The 17,737-nt window shown below is 39.4% G+C and overlaps 1 protein-coding gene and 1 long non-coding RNA gene across 2 annotated transcripts; one reads left to right on the plus strand and one right to left on the minus strand.

Annotated features, from left to right (window-relative positions):
• Positions 1 to 3,023: 3,023 nt before the first annotated feature.
• On the plus strand, positions 3,024 to 6,311 carry LOC103636150 (uncharacterized). Its single transcript, XR_557814.3, has 3 exons — positions 3,024 to 3,135; positions 3,762 to 4,243; positions 5,260 to 6,311. It is a non-coding gene; the product is annotated as an uncharacterized lncRNA (long non-coding RNA).
• On the minus strand, positions 6,171 to 7,691 carry LOC100285865 (60S ribosomal protein L18a). Its single transcript, NM_001158755.2, has 4 exons — positions 7,636 to 7,691; positions 7,430 to 7,545; positions 7,252 to 7,315; positions 6,171 to 6,701 (listed from the first exon to the last, which is right to left on the minus strand). The coding sequence occupies exons 1-4, from the start codon at positions 7,648 to 7,650 to the stop codon at positions 6,360 to 6,362; spliced, it is 537 nt and encodes a 178-aa protein (NP_001152227.1). The 5' UTR covers positions 7,651 to 7,691; the 3' UTR covers positions 6,171 to 6,359.
• Between the last annotated feature and the right edge of the window lie 10,046 nt (positions 7,692 to 17,737).

Raw genomic sequence — 17,737 nt, forward strand, 5'->3', positions numbered from 1 at the left:
ATAGTTTCAATTTGAATACATGTGCATGAGTGAGGTTGTTGGGATTTTAAGTTTTCTATCATAACCTCATGAGCAATATTTAACATGATATGATCATCCATAAGATTTTCATGAGAATATAGAAGCATATCATATTTTTCTTGAAAAGCTAGATTTTCAACTTTTAGCTTTTCTACTTGGTCCTTAAGCAAGGCATTCCTATTTACTAATTGAGCGATACAATGTAAAGAGTTATCTTGCTCAATTGAAATAGTTTCATACCTTTGGACCAAATCAACATGAGAGCACTTTAGCTCCTTATGTTCTTTAGTCAACTCGTCAAAGCTTAGCATTTTCATGGAGAGAATATCTTCTAGCATTTGACGAGCTTCGCTTTGCTCTCTTGCTCTTTTTAGAAGTTTGAGCATGGCCGTCTTATCTTCTAGGCTTAGATGAGCGTAGAGTCGCATGAAGCTTCTTTCATCCTCCTCATCCTCATTTGTGCTTCCACTATCATTTTCATTAGCCACACAACATATGTGAGAATCGAAATTGGAAGACAAACCTTTTGGAGAGGTGGATTCATCGTTTGGTCTCCATCGTTCATTTTCTTCTTCTTCCTTCAAAGGGTTAGTTTCACAAGGACCAAAGGAAGTAAAAGCACAAAATGAACCATCATGTTTGGACTCATCAAATTTATTTTTAATTCTAGTCCAAATAGCATGCACATCACGAATAGATTCATTATAATTCATTATGAAGGCACGATAATCTTCTTTGTTAAGAGAATTACTTAAGATGTCATAAGCTAGGTAGTTTAAGCGTATACATCTTTGATCTTCCTCGGAAATATTTTTTCTATTATAGCTAGAGGGTATGATATTCTTGTCTATAATTTGTTCTAATTGTGGATCTACGGTTCTAAAAGCATTTATCACCCTAGTAGACCATGAGTCATAATTAGAACAATCGGAAAGTAATATCTCAAGAGTTACCTCATTGTTTTCCTTCGGAGGTGTCTTCTTGTTCTTTTGGGATCTTTTACGAGCCATCACTTCGAGTTGTTAGACTCAATATGAAGTGTCTAGTTCTGATACCAATTGAAAGTCGCCTAGAGGGGGGTGGATAGGCGAAACCTGAAAATTATAATTCTAAATCCAAACTAGATCCCTTGATTAGTGGTTAGAACAAGATTCACAATTATCGGAGTATAAAACTAAGTCCTTTGCTTGCAACGAGTATTGTTTTCAAAGAGTGCGAAATTTAATCAATAGCAATACTACGAGAAATAGTAGTGGAGAATAACGCAAGAGGGCTTAGATAAGAAGAAGATAAACATAAGTTCTTTCTTGCAAGGAGTTGCTTCTCTAAATGAGAATTTAACTTGAAGCAACACAAAATAATATTAGCAAGGAGTAGCGCAAGAGAACTTAGAAAGAGAGAGAACAAACAAATCACAAGCAATAAACACAAGAGACATGAGTGATTTGTTTTACCGAGGTTCGGCCCTCGAAGGCCTAGTCCCCGTTGAGGAGTCCACTAAGGACGGGTCTCTTTCAACCCTTTCCCTCTCTCCACCGATCACCAAGACCGGCGAGCTCTTCTTCTTCTCAAGGATCACTTAAGACCCCGCAAGGATCACCACACTCTTAGGTGTCTCTTGCTAGCTTTATAAGCCTCCAAAACTTTGAAGGAAGTTCAATGGGAGTCAAAACTTCACGCACAAATGAACACAAGATGTAGCACACACTTTCTCTCGATGAATCTCACAAGGCACTATTGCTAAACTCACACGAGAAGCTTTCTTTTGCTTGCTCTCTCTTTTGTGGCACTTGTGTAGGTTGAAGTGGTCTAAATCTTATGTATAGGATGGATCAATGAATATAGGTGGTTGGGAAGGCTTGGATATGTCAACTATATGACTTGGAATGTTGCTTGGGCTCCCACACCTTGAAGTGGCCGGTTGGGGTGGTATTTATAGCCACCAACCAAATTGTAGCCGTTGGAGAAGGCTGCTGGCGATGGGCGCGCCGGACAGTCCGGTGCGCCGCCACGTCACCCTGTCGTTAGGGCTTGGAGCTGGTCGACCATTGGAGGCTTTGTTCTCATGTGGCAACGGACAGTCCGGTGCCCCTCTGACCTGCTGCTCTGACTTCTGCTGTGTTACTGTGCTACACTGTTCATCCGTCAGAGTCGACCGTTGCGCGCAGATAGCCGTTGCTCCGCTGGTGCACCGGGCAGTCCGGTGAATTATAGCGGAGCTGCGCCTGGAAACCCGAAGCTGAAGAGTTTGGAGTGTATGGCCCCTGGTGCACCGGACACTGTCCGAGCACTTCGGTTTCCTTTTTGCTCCTTTCTTTTGAACCCTAACTTGTTCTTTTTATTGGTTTGTGTTGAACCTTTGGCACCTGTAGAATGCATAATCTAGAGCAAACTAGTTAGTCTAATTATTTGTGTTGAGCAATTCAACCACCAAAATTATTTAGGAAAAGGTTTGACCTTATTTCCCTTTCACATGTCCCATAGTACATCGGATACGCCCGGTGAATACAAGTGTCTAAGACCAACTCTACAAGATCTCTAGGTGTCCTGTCTAGTGCACATTAGATATATCAGTGCTACACTCAAACGTAATTGGACACTCTTGTTCGATGGCCCAAATTTGATACCCACCAGACTAGGGATGAAATCAGTTCCGGAAATTTTTAGAATTCCGGAAACCATTTCCGGTTTTCTCGATCAGATTTATTGGTATCGGTATTTTTCGGAAATGGTATCAGTTGTCATAATTTGGATTCAGAATCGGTATCGAAAACGGTACGACGTTTTACCGACCGTTTCCATCGGTTATCGATTCTAATCGGAATTTTATCGGATTCAACCGTCAGAATTTCTGAAAATACCAAAGCACATTCCAGCCCACACAACCCAGTCGTCTGTGTCCTTAGCCCATGACCATGTGGGCCGATGTGACCGAGTGAGCCCTTGAGCCCTTGAGAGGAGGCCCACTGCGACACTGCCCACAGCCAAGAGCCAGGCCGTAGACTCCGTGTGGCCCGTGGGCGCCGTGAGAGGGAAAGGGCAGGCTTCCTAGGGTTTGTGGCGGGGCGGCAGCTGCAGCTGGAATGCCGGCGACACATCCCCTTTTCCGGCCATGTATCACCTTGATTCCCAGCTTCTTCTCCCTCATCCGGTCCTCCATGGCTCATGGCTTAGTACGTTAGTCGCCGTTGTCTTAAGATAAATCGCGGTAACTCGTCCGTCTGGCCTACCTGCTCTGCTCATCTGCTGGTCCATCTGGCCTGCTCTGCTCAGCAGTGGCAAGGAGCCAAGGATCGTCCGTCCAGCCTGCTCTGCTCGGTAGTGACAAGGAGCCAAGGTAGTTGGCTAAAAGAGTATCCAAGCACATGTGTAGGGCACTTGGTGGAATCCATATATTGCGCTATTCCGCAAGAATTGTAATATTATTACCGAGCATACAGTCGACACTGACTCCACACATTCTATCAGCTACTAGTTTTGAACAGCAAGCCGGAGAAGAGCATCAAACTTCATGGGCAAAAAGTAAAGAATCAACCATAGAGAGAGAATAAGACAAACACTACTATTATATAAATACAATTCCGTATTCGGCTATGAACAACAAGCATAGCACTTGGTCGAATATGCTCATGTGTCAAAATTCCATATTTGGCTATGAGTCTATGACTAGGCTGTGAATTGATCATTGATGAATATGCTCATGTGTCACTAATTAATGAATATCGTATTTTTATTTACAGTTGCACACTGGGATCTAATACAATGGCTAGCGATGGTGATGCTTCACCTTCACGGAAGCATATGTTGTTGGAGTTGCCTTGTGATGAAGAAGGTGCAAATGTGAGCCAAAATGTTGGTGTGTCCGCATCATCAGCCACGACCCACACCTGCCGCTGCCAGAGCTTCTCATGAACAAGGTGAAAATCTAGAAGGTGGAAGTAATGTTGATGGGGATGATTCTTCAAAGGAAAAGCAATCAAAGAAGTCCACTTCAGATGTTTAGCAGTAATTTTAAGAATATTAGAGCATTTGTGCTAGCTGTTAAGGGGTATCCATTGCAATGGGAGGAGTTTCAAAAATGTGCTACTGAATGTGGTGTGGACACAAAGGTTGGACTCTCTATTGATGTTGCTACTAGGTGTAATTCAACATATTGCATGTTGAGGGATGCACTACATAACAGGGCTGCCTTTGAAAGGCTTATGTCATATGAACGTCACAGGTATGAGAAAATTGCACCTTCCTTTGAAGAATGGGATTTGGCAAAGACTCTTACCATGTTTGAGAAAATTCTTTGACTTGACTGCGTTATTTTACAGTACATTATATCCCACTACCAACTTGCTTTTAGAGGGTTTTGTGAGATTAAGTTTTTACTTGTTGATTGGTGTGATAGCATCCATTCCACTATTAGTAACATGGCAAACACTATGATGGTCAAGTTTGACAAGTACTGGAATAAGTCAAATATTGCTCTTATCGTGGCTAGTGTCCTTGATCCTAGATATAAGAGGAAAATTGTAGAATTTTACTTGAAGAAGGTGTACCCATATACATATCAAAGTGAACTGGATAAATTCAATGATGTCATGAAAAAGATGTATCAATGTTATGCATCTACTACACCCTCAACGTCACATGAGCTTGATAGCTACATATTTGATGGACAAGGTCATGGTCATGATGATTGTATTGACACAAGTGACTTAGAAAAATATTTGGCAGATCCAATATTCAAGGTTGGTAAAAGTAATCATCACACTTTTGACATATTAGCATGGTGGAAAGCACACAAAGAAGAATATCCTATCTTGGGCCAGCTTGCTCGTGATGTCTTAGCTATGCAAGTGTCTACGATAGCTTTAGAATCTGCTTTTAGTGCTGGTGATCGTGTACTTGATCCATTTCGTACTCGCCTTGACCCTACCATGGTAGAAGCACTTGTTTGCACCAAAGATTGGATAACTAGAGCAAGAAAAGGTTATATAGAAGTAACTTATATTTATTTACAATTTAATTAGTCATTATATTTTTACTAATGCACTAATGGATCTTTGTATTCCCATGTTCCAAGGCTAAAAGAGTGTTGCTATTCCCAATATGGTTTGTGAAATGGAGGAACTTGAGACTCTTGCTAGAAATCTTTCACTTGAGATTAATTTACCTTTATTTTGTATTCTATTTTTGGCATAAAACATTAGCTATGATTTAACCATATATTCCTTTAACAAAATGTAGGATGAAGACCTAGATGATGATCATGATGATGGACGTGAGGCATCGTTGTAAGCTTGTTGATGATGACCTAGATGATGATAATGCGACATGAATGCTTTGAATGTTTCTTACTGTACTTATTGCCAACTTGGGACTTGTTATATTGTGAACTTGTGATCAACTTTTTATGTTGTGAACTTGTGATCTTTGTGGTCAACTTGTTATATTGTGATCTTTGTGGTCAACTTGTTATATTGTGAACTTGTGATCTGTGTGATCAACTTGTTATATTATGAACTTATGATCTCAATGATCAACTTGTTATATTGTGAATTGTGAACTTGTGATCTGTGTGATCAACTTGTTATATTATGAACTTATGATCTCAATGATCAACTTGTTATATTGTGAATTGTGAACTTGTGGTCTTTGTAAATTTTATTGTATTGTGAATTTTTATTGAGATATTTCCATATTGATATAGTTACCGATTGTATTTTAGGTTCCGACCAATACTGATGTATTTTTCGTATCGTTTCTCTTTCGGAGTTACCGTTTCCGATAAAAAATGAAAATGATAATGATTTTAGTGTTTTCCGACCGATTTCATCCCTACACCAGACATGCGGTGGTACTACAGCACCTCGAGTAACTTTTGTTTTAAACTTCTCGTGGGGGCTTTTAGCTGAATTTAGCTAGCAATAATTTTCGTGAGTGTGCATGGATCTCTCCCAATTTATATATTTTAAAATTTAAATTAAATTTCTCACTAAACGGCGCCCTGTGCTTATCTACCGTGGAATCAGCTAGCGCTCACCTCGAGGAATTTTGGATCTCCATGGACCTTACGATTTTTGGAACTTCTTTCCATGAGACTGTACCGTTTGTTCATTCAGTAACGGAAAAGCTATAGTTGAGGTAAGGAATCCGAATAGATCAACATTACCACTTCAAGTATGCCGAGAGCGAACAACCCGCAACACGTCGATTGGTTCACCAAGCTCGCTTCAAAACGAGTTGAATCATCAAACCGATTAAGTATTACTATTAGGAAGTCAAAACTTAAAAAAAAACAGAAACACTTGTGACTCTTATGATCGCATACACTGACCACAGCTAAATCACATGAACAGGTTGGGCCTCGAAGCCTTGAACGTGGTCCTCAGCTTCCTGGTCGGCGGCCTGACCTTGCGGTGCACGAGCGGGAACTTGATCTCACTGTTGTGGAACTGCTTAGTGTTGTCCCTCTTGCAGAGCTTGAAGTGCACCGTCGCAGTCTTGATGATCTGGATGCAGGGGGACCTCACGCGGTGGCGAGAGGCCATCTCGTTGTACATCTGCTCCACAGCGCCATTCAGGGTTGTGTCGCGGTACTCCTTGTACATGTTGTGGTAGCCGGTTCTGCTCTGGTAGCGCAGCCAGATGCCGTAGTTCTTGATTGTCGTCGGGTTACGCTCAAAGATCTGATACAGCATACAGAACTTGTACGGATAAGAACACAAATGATTCTTGCAAATGAGAACAAAAAACGGTACAGAACTATGACAGGCAGAGGTCAGGTATAAGCAACCGAGGAAGACAGCAAAGCTGGAAGTAGTTGAGGAAAACGAAATCATTTTCTGATATCCCTACAAAATTTTAAACTGATTGTCGCAAATAGACAAACTGTTCTTAGGAATAAAGCAATGATCAGAAATACTATTCGCATCGTATCACGGTACACAACTAGCTGGAGCTGCATAAAACACAACCGGGCCAAACATTTGGTGAAAAGGTATGCCACTAGTTTGCCAATCCCAGCAAAGAGTATATAACAGCACAACAGCGACGATGAGCTGCCTTCAATAACCTCACACTCATTTCCATATAGAAATCGCTCTTAGTAACATTAAAAGTCGATATTGACACAGAGATTGGGCGACCGGCAGAGAGCTCAGGGATGGCAAGGTTCACATGTAGCAGCAGCTCGATGTGCTGCTAAAAAGAAGTGCAGTATCGAAGAAACAGACGTACCTCGTTGATGGCCAGGACCTGGCCGTTGCTCTTCTTAACCTTCTTCAACTTCCTCAAGAAGTACCTGCGCACTCACAACAACAGTACGTTAATCGACGACCCGCATCGAAAATGGGGGGAAAATAATCCTTCAACAAGGAAACCTGAAGGAATCGCACATATAGATGGCGGCGCTCACCAGAACTTGCTCTTGGCGCGGACCTCGTTGGTGGCCCAGAGCTTCATGCGGTAGATCTTGGGGTGCTCATCGCCGGGCGTCGGCAGCGCGCGCCCCACCACCTGGTACTGATGGAACTGCACACGTGCGAGAGCAGGCAGCGAATCAAACCCATGGATCAAATTCTAATCACCGAAGTCCGAGAGACGAAGCGAGAGAAGACTCACCCTGAAGGCCACCATTTCCGCTAGCTGGTCGAACCCTAGCCTAACTTAGACGACGGTGGCGAGCGGAGGCGGCGGCGGGGCGTGAGAGAAGTGTTTATAGATGCCGAGTTTGGAAGTGAACCCTAATGGGCCGTAATTCTCGCCGTAATGGCCCATTTGTTGCACAAATTATGACTGGGCTTTCCTTCTTTCGTGAAAGCGGTTAAAGCTCCCTTTGGAATGCATTTTCCCCTATTTTCTGCATTTTTTTTATAAAAATGAACTAGTTTTTGTTGAAATTCCCTACAATTCCAAAGGAGGCCTAAGTGTTTCATAACTCCTGATGCACCAATAGCTTTTTATAGCTTTGATGTATAGTTTTTCAAAAGGTCAACTGTTGTGCTATTGTTTTTTTTTTGCTATAGTTATTAATAATATTGTTATCTTCATAGACACGGTATTTGGTAAATTAGTCGTGATATATTTTTAGCAATATCAATTATAACATACGTAAATATGCATTCTTCAGCTTAGAGGACTATAATCTATCTATGTCTCTCATTTAGATTCTTTACTTAATAATTAAGTTGTTACTACATCTTCAAAAAGAATGTCGTTTGACTTTTCTAAAAGCAAGTTTGAACGGCTCATTTTATTCAAGAAAATTATAATTATTGTTTATTTTCATTCTGGTTTATTTTATCATATCATTTACTATAACTACAAACTAATTTTTCTATATTTTTACAAATATTTTGAATAAGACAAACTGGTCAAACTTGTTCTAAAAAAATCAAACGACATTCTTTCGGGGCGGAAGTAATAAATAATAGTTACTGAAAGTTGGTTGTGGTAGTGAGTATATTGATTTAATTCATGAAAAATAAGTATTAGACTTGGAAACATATTCTCTTAGATCCCATACATATATCTCAGTATTTGTGTTTATAATTTTTTTGCCTATTTAAATGTTTTTATACAAAATTAATTAAGAATAGTTTATCTTTTCTACAAAATCCATAAATAAAATAGCTGGTAAGGATATACTCCCTCCGATTTTTTTATTTGTCGTCGTTAGTATAAAATTAAACTATCCAACGTCAAATAAAAAATGGAGGTAGTATATACTAAGGGTACCCATGCTTTATATTTAAGCATATCTGCGTAATGAAACTAGCCTAAATTCTCTGTCTCTATCTCTACTATATTAAAGCATCAGTTTCAACGGTCGTCACGTGTCGTTTTTTTGCAAAAAAAAATCCCTTATATCTTTTGGAATGAACTCAACGTTCTGCCATCCACACATCTGCAGCGTCCGTTCTATCGCCCCATGTCATCCAACCATGCATGCCCTTTCCCTCGATATCGCGCCCGCCCCTACCCATGCGGGGCGTAACAGCCCTGCTAGCCGCTGGTTCTACGATCGCCGCTCCTTAACAGAAAAATATTTATCTTTACTATTATATAATACATGAGATTTGTCGATTTCTTCGTGCGTCAATGCACTCCCGCGCGAGCATCCTAGGCCTCCCCACGCGTGTTTGCGTCTACATCAAAATTCAAGACATGCAACAAAAATATTAAGTGAGAGTAGAGATCGAACCAATGCCCTCTACCATAGCAACACTTGTATAATTGCAATAAAATTAAGAGAGGTCGATATCGTTAATATATGAACTAATAATTAGAAAATTTAAAATATAATCACACATGATATATAGAAACAACCGTAGCCATGTACTGGCAATATGGATAAATTCTCGGACTCATCTACAACTTTTCATACGGATGTGGGGTTCAAATGGTAAAAATAAGAAAAATTATGCACAATTGTTGCTCTAAACCCACGTTCACATCCACATAGTCACTAGAACACATGTTTTTATGATTTATACTCTATATTCAAATTTAATATAGAGATTTTATAGAAAAACAACGAAATAATAAAATAGAGCCAAGTTATGTCGTGCTCGGGCCGACCAAAACTTTGTCGGGCCACATGCCACTCATCAAGCCTAGTTTATTTAGACATTTATACTCGTACACCAGTGTTGCACCCGCGTAGTCAGATAACATTAATTCCATTTGAGTAAGGTCTATCTTAAGTGTACAGATACCGTCGCAACACACGGGCACTTAGCTAGTTGTATTCGATACACGTTGCTACGCCAAGCGACACACATTGTCATGTTTGGCACAACTTAGACCTCGTTCGATTGCCTGGGAAGGCTTCCAGGACAGAAACGGTTCTAGGCCAGGAAACAGTGGACCACTCAATCTAGCCCAGGATTTGATCTAGATGGTAAGGGGTCAGGATTCGAACCGGGCCGTGGAGGAAGGGGAAACTTCAAATCGGGCCGCTTTCGTTTTTATTTCGGGTTGAAACGAACAGCTCAGGCCAGATTCCAAACTAGATAATTTTTCCACCTGGAAAGAGACATGGAACGGTTGGTTCAAGCCGAAACAAACGAGACCTTAAGCTTTTTCACAAGCTAGTTTTTTACCGTTTTAGACTTTTTGGACAATTCAGTCCCATGCTTTTCATGCATGTAGATAAATATTTACTGTCAAACAAGCTGGTAATAATGCATACTGTCAAGTTGCTTTTAAGAAATGACCTTTATTTGATGTCAAACATGTGATCTTGGTTTGTTGACAAGTCAAACAAGTGTTTACATCAGGTTGCTGAAGTCAAACAAGGACGCTACTTGATTTGTTTCCTGCCTGAAACCCATCATGCCTGAAACGAACGGGACTGAAACCAACCCTACTAGAACTCGAGGCGCCCTTACGGGCGCCATATTAGGACAACGCAGAATTTGTGTTGAAAAAAGTTTTTAGTTTGAATAAATCTATGTTAAATCTGAACAAAACTATTTGATGCAGAAGTTGTTGTCTGAACCATGGAATATGCTGTCGGAACCTTGTGCAAACACAGGTTTCAGGTTAAACATACAAAACATCAACTTCTTTGGTAACTTTGTGGAACCATGTGCCATATAAAACAGTAGGTTCTTTAGTCTGAACCATAGAAGCTTTGTGGGACCTTGGGCATGCAAGCAGCATACAAAACAACACCTTCTATGGTTTCAATCTCATACCAGCATAGAAGCTGCTGTATACAAAACAGATTTCAGGTTTCTACGAAGTAGTATGCACACCATACACAACAGGTTTCAGGTTACCAAAAAGCAACATACACAGCATAGAAAATAGGTTTCAGGTTACCAAAAACACCACAAACAGATCTCACACCAGCCTACACAGGTTTCAGGTTCAAATACAAGCATACACATGTTACAGATTGTCAGCATAGGACTTGTGTAACCATACATAGATATAATTCATTGAATTCCTAAATCACATACTAAGAACAGCTGCTTCTTTGAGTGACACTGCCATCTCTTGGATACTGTGGCTTGGGAAATGGTTGCAAGGCCTTGAGGGGGTCAAAATAAAGCTAACAAGGCCACTGATGCATTGTTGACATAGCATGCCCCCATAGGGCCACCGATGTTACACAAGCTTCTTCCTAATATCATTTATTGACTGTTGTTTAATCTATATACTATCTCGCTAGTCTACATGCCGAGTGTTTATAAACTGGAGGCCCGTATTTTTACTGTGTTTTTTTCTAAAAAATAAACAATACAACAAAAGTAGGAAAATCATGTTAGATTCAAACCACAAAAAAGCAACTATAATACAAGCAAACAAATGGTATATAACCAAAAAAATCCAATCATTTGTGACCCTGAAAAGGAGAAACTTTCAGAGTAACACTTACTTTTTAAAATCAGCTATAATGCTGGTGGTTATGATCTGCTTTCATTGTATACTCATGCTATGCTGGTGGCCCCACCATTCAGCCTATGGTTTCTTTCTGGAAGGAGATCTAGACAGGTGCTAGATAGGAGTATTGTATTTCTTTTGTGTTTCCTGGTACCAGCAAACTCTGCAATATAGATAGAAGCTAATCCTATCTTCAGCTCTTCTCTTTGCTTGACAAGGCGCCTTTCCTTGTCCACTTTATTTTAATTTTACCAATATAATATTATTGGCTGGTTTGGGGAAATCCTCCCAAATCAGGGCTAACAAAAAGATTTTTTGGTAGGTTCAGCTAATTGCTACTCTAAAGATGGTTGCCCTCCCTAAAAGAATACATATAGAGCATGCGAAAGAGCGATTAGATATGATTGTTCTGGAATATCTGAAAGTCGCCTAGAGGGGGGGTGGATAGGCGAAACCTGAAAATTAAAAAATTTATCCCCCAACTAGATCCCTTGATTAGTGGTTAGAACAAGATATACAGATATAAGAGTATACAAACTAAGTTCTTGCTTGAAAAGAGTATTGCTAAATAATGCGGGAGAGATAAATCAATACAACTAATAAGTTATAGAATAACAAAGCAAGAAGCCTGAGATGAGAAGAGCACTAGGACAAGTTCTTTCATGCAATGTGTTGCTTCACTAAATGGGAATTTAACTTGAAGCAACACCAAATGATATTAGCAAATAATGGTGCAAGAAAACTTAGAGCGAGGGAAAACAAACAAATCACAAGCAATAAACACAATGGACACGGGTGATTTGTTTTACCGAGGTTCGGCCCTCGAAGGCCTAGTCCCCGTTGAGGAGTCCACTTAAGGACGAGTCTTTTTCAACCCTTTCCCTCTCTCCCCCGATCACACAAGGATTGGCGAGCTCTTCTTCTTCTCAAGGATCACTCTCGATCCCACAAGGACCACCACACTCTTTGGTGTCTCTTGCTAGCTTTTACAAGCCTCCAACACTTTGGAGGAAGTTCGAATGGGAGTCAAAACTCCACACGCAAATGAACACAAAGATGTGGCACACACTATCTCTCAATGAATCTCACAAGGCGCTAGGGCTAAACTCAATTGAGTAGCTCTCAATTGCTTGCTCTCTCTTTTGTGGCACTTGTGTTGGTTGTAGTGGACTAAATCTTGTGTATAGGATGGATCAATGAATATATGTGGTTGGGAGGGCTTGAGTATGTCAACTAGATGACTTGGAATGTTGCTTGGGCTCCCTCCTTTTGAAGTGGCCGGTTGGGGTGGTATTTATAGCCACCATCCAAAAACTAGCCGTTTGGTGGAGGCTGTCTGTTCGATGGTGCACCGGACAGTCCGGTGTGCACCGGACAGTCCGGTGCGACAGCCACGTCACCAAAGCCGTTGGGTTCCGACCGTTGGAGCTCTGACTTCTGGGCCCGCCTGGATGTCCGGTGGCGCACCGGACATGCACTGTAGATTGTCCGGTGCGCCAGCATGGGCGTGCCTGACCTCTGCGCGCGCAGCGCGCGCATTTAATGCGTCGCAGGTAGCCGTTGGCGCCGAAATAGCCGTTACCCCACTGTTACACCGGACAGTCTGGTGTACACCGGACAGACCGGTGAATTATAGCGGAGCTGCTTCAATGAAATCCCGAGGCTGGCGAGTTCCGGAGGCCGCTCTTCCTTGGAGCACCGGACATGTCCGGTGTACACCGTACAGTCCGGTGAATTATAGCGCGCCGGCTTCCGAGAATTCCCGAAGGCGAAGAGTTTGAAGTCCGAGTCCTCTGATGCACCGGACATGTCCGGTGGCACACCGGACAGTCCGGTGCGCCAGACCAGAGGTGCCTTCGGTTGGCTCGTGCTCCTTTGTTTGAACCCAATACTTGGTCTTTTGATTGGCTAAGTGTGAACCTTTGGCACCTGTATAACTTATACACTAGATCAAACTAGTTAGTCCAAATATTTGTGTTGAGTAATTCAACCACCAAAATTAATTAGGGACTAGGTGTAAGCCTAATTCCCTTTCAATCTCCCCCTTTTTGGTGATTGATGCCAACACAAACCAAAGCAAATATAAAAGTGCATGATTGAACTAGTTTGCATAATGTAAGTGCAAAGGTTGCTTGGAATTGAGCCAATTTAAATACTTACATGATGTGCATGGATTGTTTCTTTGTTTTTAACATTTTGGACCACGCTTGCACCACAATTTTTGTTTTTGCAAACTCTTTTGTAAATTCTTTTCAAAATCCTTTTGCAAGATAGTCAAAGGCAAATGAATAAGATTTGAGAAGCATTTTTAAGATTTGAAATTCTCCCCTTGATCCAAATGCTTATCCTTTGACTAAACAAAAACTCCACCTCAAATAAATTCTCCTCTTAGTGTTCAAGAGGGTTTTAAGATATCAAGTTTTAAAAATACTACTTGCTTCCCCTTTAGAACACAGAGAGATATCAATTTGAAATTTACCAATTGAAAATCATTAATTTTTAAAATTAGGGTGGTGGTGCGGTCCTTTTGCTTTGGGCCAATACTTTCTCCCCCTTTGGCATGAATCGCCAAAAACGGATACTTGGAATGAAATATAGGCCCTTTTCTTCCTCTCCCCTTTGGCAAACAATTGAAATATTCAACGATGGAGTTGAGTGGAAGCGTCGTTTTTGCCGAATACTCCATTTCCCTTTCAATCCTATGACTAAGCATGAGAATATACTTGAAAACACATTAGTCATAGACATAAAAGAGATATGATCAAAAGGATATGTTAAATTAAGCATGATCATAATTCTATATAACATAGATTGCTCCCCCTAAATATGTGCATGAAGAGGAACATATATTTTGGCCTTAAATGCCAATTGCACACAATTAGGTTAATGAGAACATATCTATATTAAACGAAATGTGAAGTGCATTGTGTCATATTATAAGTGTGATGCTCATGACAGTTTATGCACTTATGAAAGCATGTTGTAAACATTTCAAGCATTTTCCCTTAAGGATTTCAAAGAGGCTTAAGGACCATCCACCTTTGGAATAAAGGCAGCTTATCCTCGTTACAAGATTAAGCTTTAAGCTCTTTGACAATTAAATCACTTCATCTAGTTTCAACAAAGATGCATTAAAGCATGAATGAATTTTTGAGAAGTTAAACTAGATATGAAGCAGGGATATGCATGGACATGCTTTCTCTTCCTTTTAAACAAGATATGTAAAGAGAGTATAGAAAAGGAAGATTTAGGTACAAGTTTAAATGAAAGGAGGTAGTTTTACCTTTTTGTACCTTTACATAGGGACGCTCTCTTCATTGTGCTTTGTCCTTAGTCTTAGATGCTTAAGACCTATTTTTAATGACAATATATGGAAATATTTTGCACAAGAGAGAGTTCTACAACTAGTGATCTTTTCAAGTTATAGTTAGCATATATCAAATGGATCACAAGTTGCATAAATGTATCATGAATTCTCCTTTTAACTTAGTGCATATCAAGAGATATTGATTGATAGTATATACGGCACCAAGAAGCATGATTGTTGATTGAAGTCATTCAATGATCAAACAAATAACAGATGTGATCAAAAGAACAACATACACATTAGATTATCAATTAAGCTTAGAGTAGGAGAATCTAGCAAATATGCTACTTTAGAGTGAAAGACAAGAATTTAAAAACAGTAGCATACTTCATGAGAAACTTATTCTTATGCAAGAGACTATATGAAATTACTGAGATAAAGCAATAGTCTCAACAAAATCAAGATATAAGAATAGACTCCCCCTAAAGATATGCATTGAGTATTTGAGTTGAATGGATGTATTTATTATAAAGACAAATAGGGAGAAGCATTATACATCTTGATCAAGGCTCATAAATTTTGCAATAAACAACTTAAGCCTAGTATTCTCATAATGAAAGTATTTAGAATACTCACAACCACACCATTGATTGTTTTGTAGACCTTATTGTCCAAGTAGGTGTTGTTGTTCTTGATGTCCTCCTCTTTCATTTGAGAGTCCTCCCTTTGTAGTTGTTTTCTTTTTCCTTTCAAACTTATTGAAAATACTCAAGAAAGATGTTAATAGCACAAGGGAGTATATAATGAAGGATGATTTCTTTTAGATAGGAAATAAGCACAATTCATCACCCATAAGTCACACAGACATGAAGTAAAATCCTTAACATTAGTGCACTTTTACTTGAAAAGAGGAACATGCACTATTTTTGAAATTTGATCAATCATAGGAATTTACTTCTTCATATTGATCTTTAATAATTATTACATAAACAAGTCAATATGAGAACATTTATTGCAAAGGTATGAATAGATTCTAATGAATAAGTGCATTAATGAGAATGAGATTGAATGCACAACTTAGCCAAATTAAATTTAATAAAGAATCTATTTCTTCACAAAGACATAATTTAGAGTAAACAATCATTGATGGGAACTATATTAAAGAGATGAGTTCCCATACCTTTGCTTTTTACCTTTCTTCTTTTGGGTGAAGAGCAACCCATGAGGCTTGTGCACTTTCTTTTGTAGATATTCAAAAGTAAGCTCAAGAGATGCTTTGTTAGTAACACAAGCACTAGTTTCCATTTTTGTAACCATTTTGATAAGGAATGAAAGGATGGATTACTAAAACATGGAAACTTCATAGCATGAACTAGATTATCCTATAGATGATGTTATGCTCAATTTTATCTCATAAAACAAGCATAAATGAACCTTTAAGTTTATAGGAATAAATCTAATTCATGATATGGAAAGCGATAAATGTGAAAGAATCAAATCCAGTTTGAGCAAGTAGAAATACATCATAAAACACTGGATTGATTTTACTTTTCATGTTAGATTACACGCTTCCAAAGAGAAACTTATTCTCTACAAGTGAGACTACTTGGATTACTTAGATAAAATCATTAGTCTCACTATTCTAGTTATAGAGAGAGTTTTCCTTTTAAAAGTGTCCTAAGGATTTGAATTCCTTACATGACACCTTATTCTTGAAATATCTCTCTATATCTAGAATCATGGCAATAATAGAATAACTTAGCGAAAAACATGCCATGTGGTACTTTCAACAATTTAAAGCATGTAGATTGCCATAGGATGGAAATGATGAGTATGCAATCTACCATATGATAGGAAATTCTTCAAAGAATGGTAATATAAATTTAAAGGCGTTGAAGTGCTTCAATTTTTCTATGTGACTACACAAGACACATAAGAAATGATATTCTAAAATACTTGTACTTAAAAGATGAGTATTACCATCCTTTGGTTTTCCTCCATGTTGTAGGCCTTGATTTTTCGCATATGATATTTCTTCATTTCCTACAACATATAATGTCTTCCTCGAGATGATATGATTTTAAGACATAGCAATTTGAAAAATAACCTTGGGTCAATCACGAATATAGATCATTGAAGATTGATAGCTTGAGTTGATAAAAATTGAATGGACTCTCTCAAGCACCCCAAGGCTTCATATCATCTCCTTTTCCTACAAAGCTTGTCAAGCATATTTTGGTACTCATCGCTTGATGGGTCCATCACGGTTAGTCAACAAAAATCTAGGAACCCAAAAGTCCTTTGTGTTAGCATTAGGTAAACTCATTACCTTTCTAGCACAAGTTGCAATTTTAGGTTGCCTAGTTACATAAGAATTAATTGACAAGCTAGGAGTGGAATTGTTACCAATGGGACAATCCTTGCATTGATGTCCCTTCTTTCGGCATGTGTAGCATAGGCGTTTTTCAAGTTTTGAAGTTTTCTTCTTTCCTTGTTTGTTGCCTGCTACATGGTTAGTAAAAACTTTCTTTTCTAACCCTATGCCTTTTTGTTTTAAATGGGGACAAGATCTAAGCAGGTGTCCCTTATTGGAGCATTTAAAACAAAGTCTATCATCCTTGTTAATAATCAAGCCATTTTTAATGTAGGGACATGACCTAATCAAGTGCCCCTCTTCAAAGCATTCACTACACCTCTTAATGTGAAGTGTGGCTTGATCATTACCTTGGATGTTACCTTTTGTGGAGGCATGGTTGAGGCTTTTGGAGGAGGTGTTGAATTTCATCTTTTGTTTCTTCCTCTTGGCAATCCTCAAATCCTTGACATTTTCTTCAAGGGATGTAGTGCATGCCACGGTTGTTCTCGTCTCAAGCTTCTTCACCATGTGATCACGGTTATCTTGAGAAGGTTGGGCAATGCATTTCCCTTTTAGTTGTGTCAAGCTCATCTTTAGCCTCACATTCTCTTCTTTGAGCTTTTGATATGTATCATCTTTTGTTCCTGCAAGTTCTAGCTCAAAAGAAG

The sequence above is a fragment of the Zea mays genome, chromosome 8 (genome assembly GCF_902167145.1).
Source record: "Zea mays cultivar B73 chromosome 8, Zm-B73-REFERENCE-NAM-5.0, whole genome shotgun sequence".
In the NCBI taxonomy this organism is placed as follows: domain Eukaryota; kingdom Viridiplantae; phylum Streptophyta; class Magnoliopsida; order Poales; family Poaceae; genus Zea; species Zea mays.

Bases quoted from the DNA above. Each gene is read 5' to 3' on its own strand.
- LOC100285865 (NM_001158755.2), bottom strand. The intron at 7,316-7,429 runs GTGAGCGCCGCC...GTGAGTGCGCAG, and splicing joins CGCGCCAAGAGCAAGTTCTG to GTACTTCTTGAGGAAGTTGA. The intron at 6,702-7,251 runs GTACGTCTGTTT...ATGCTGTATCAG, and splicing joins AGGTCCTGGCCATCAACGAG to ATCTTTGAGCGTAACCCGAC.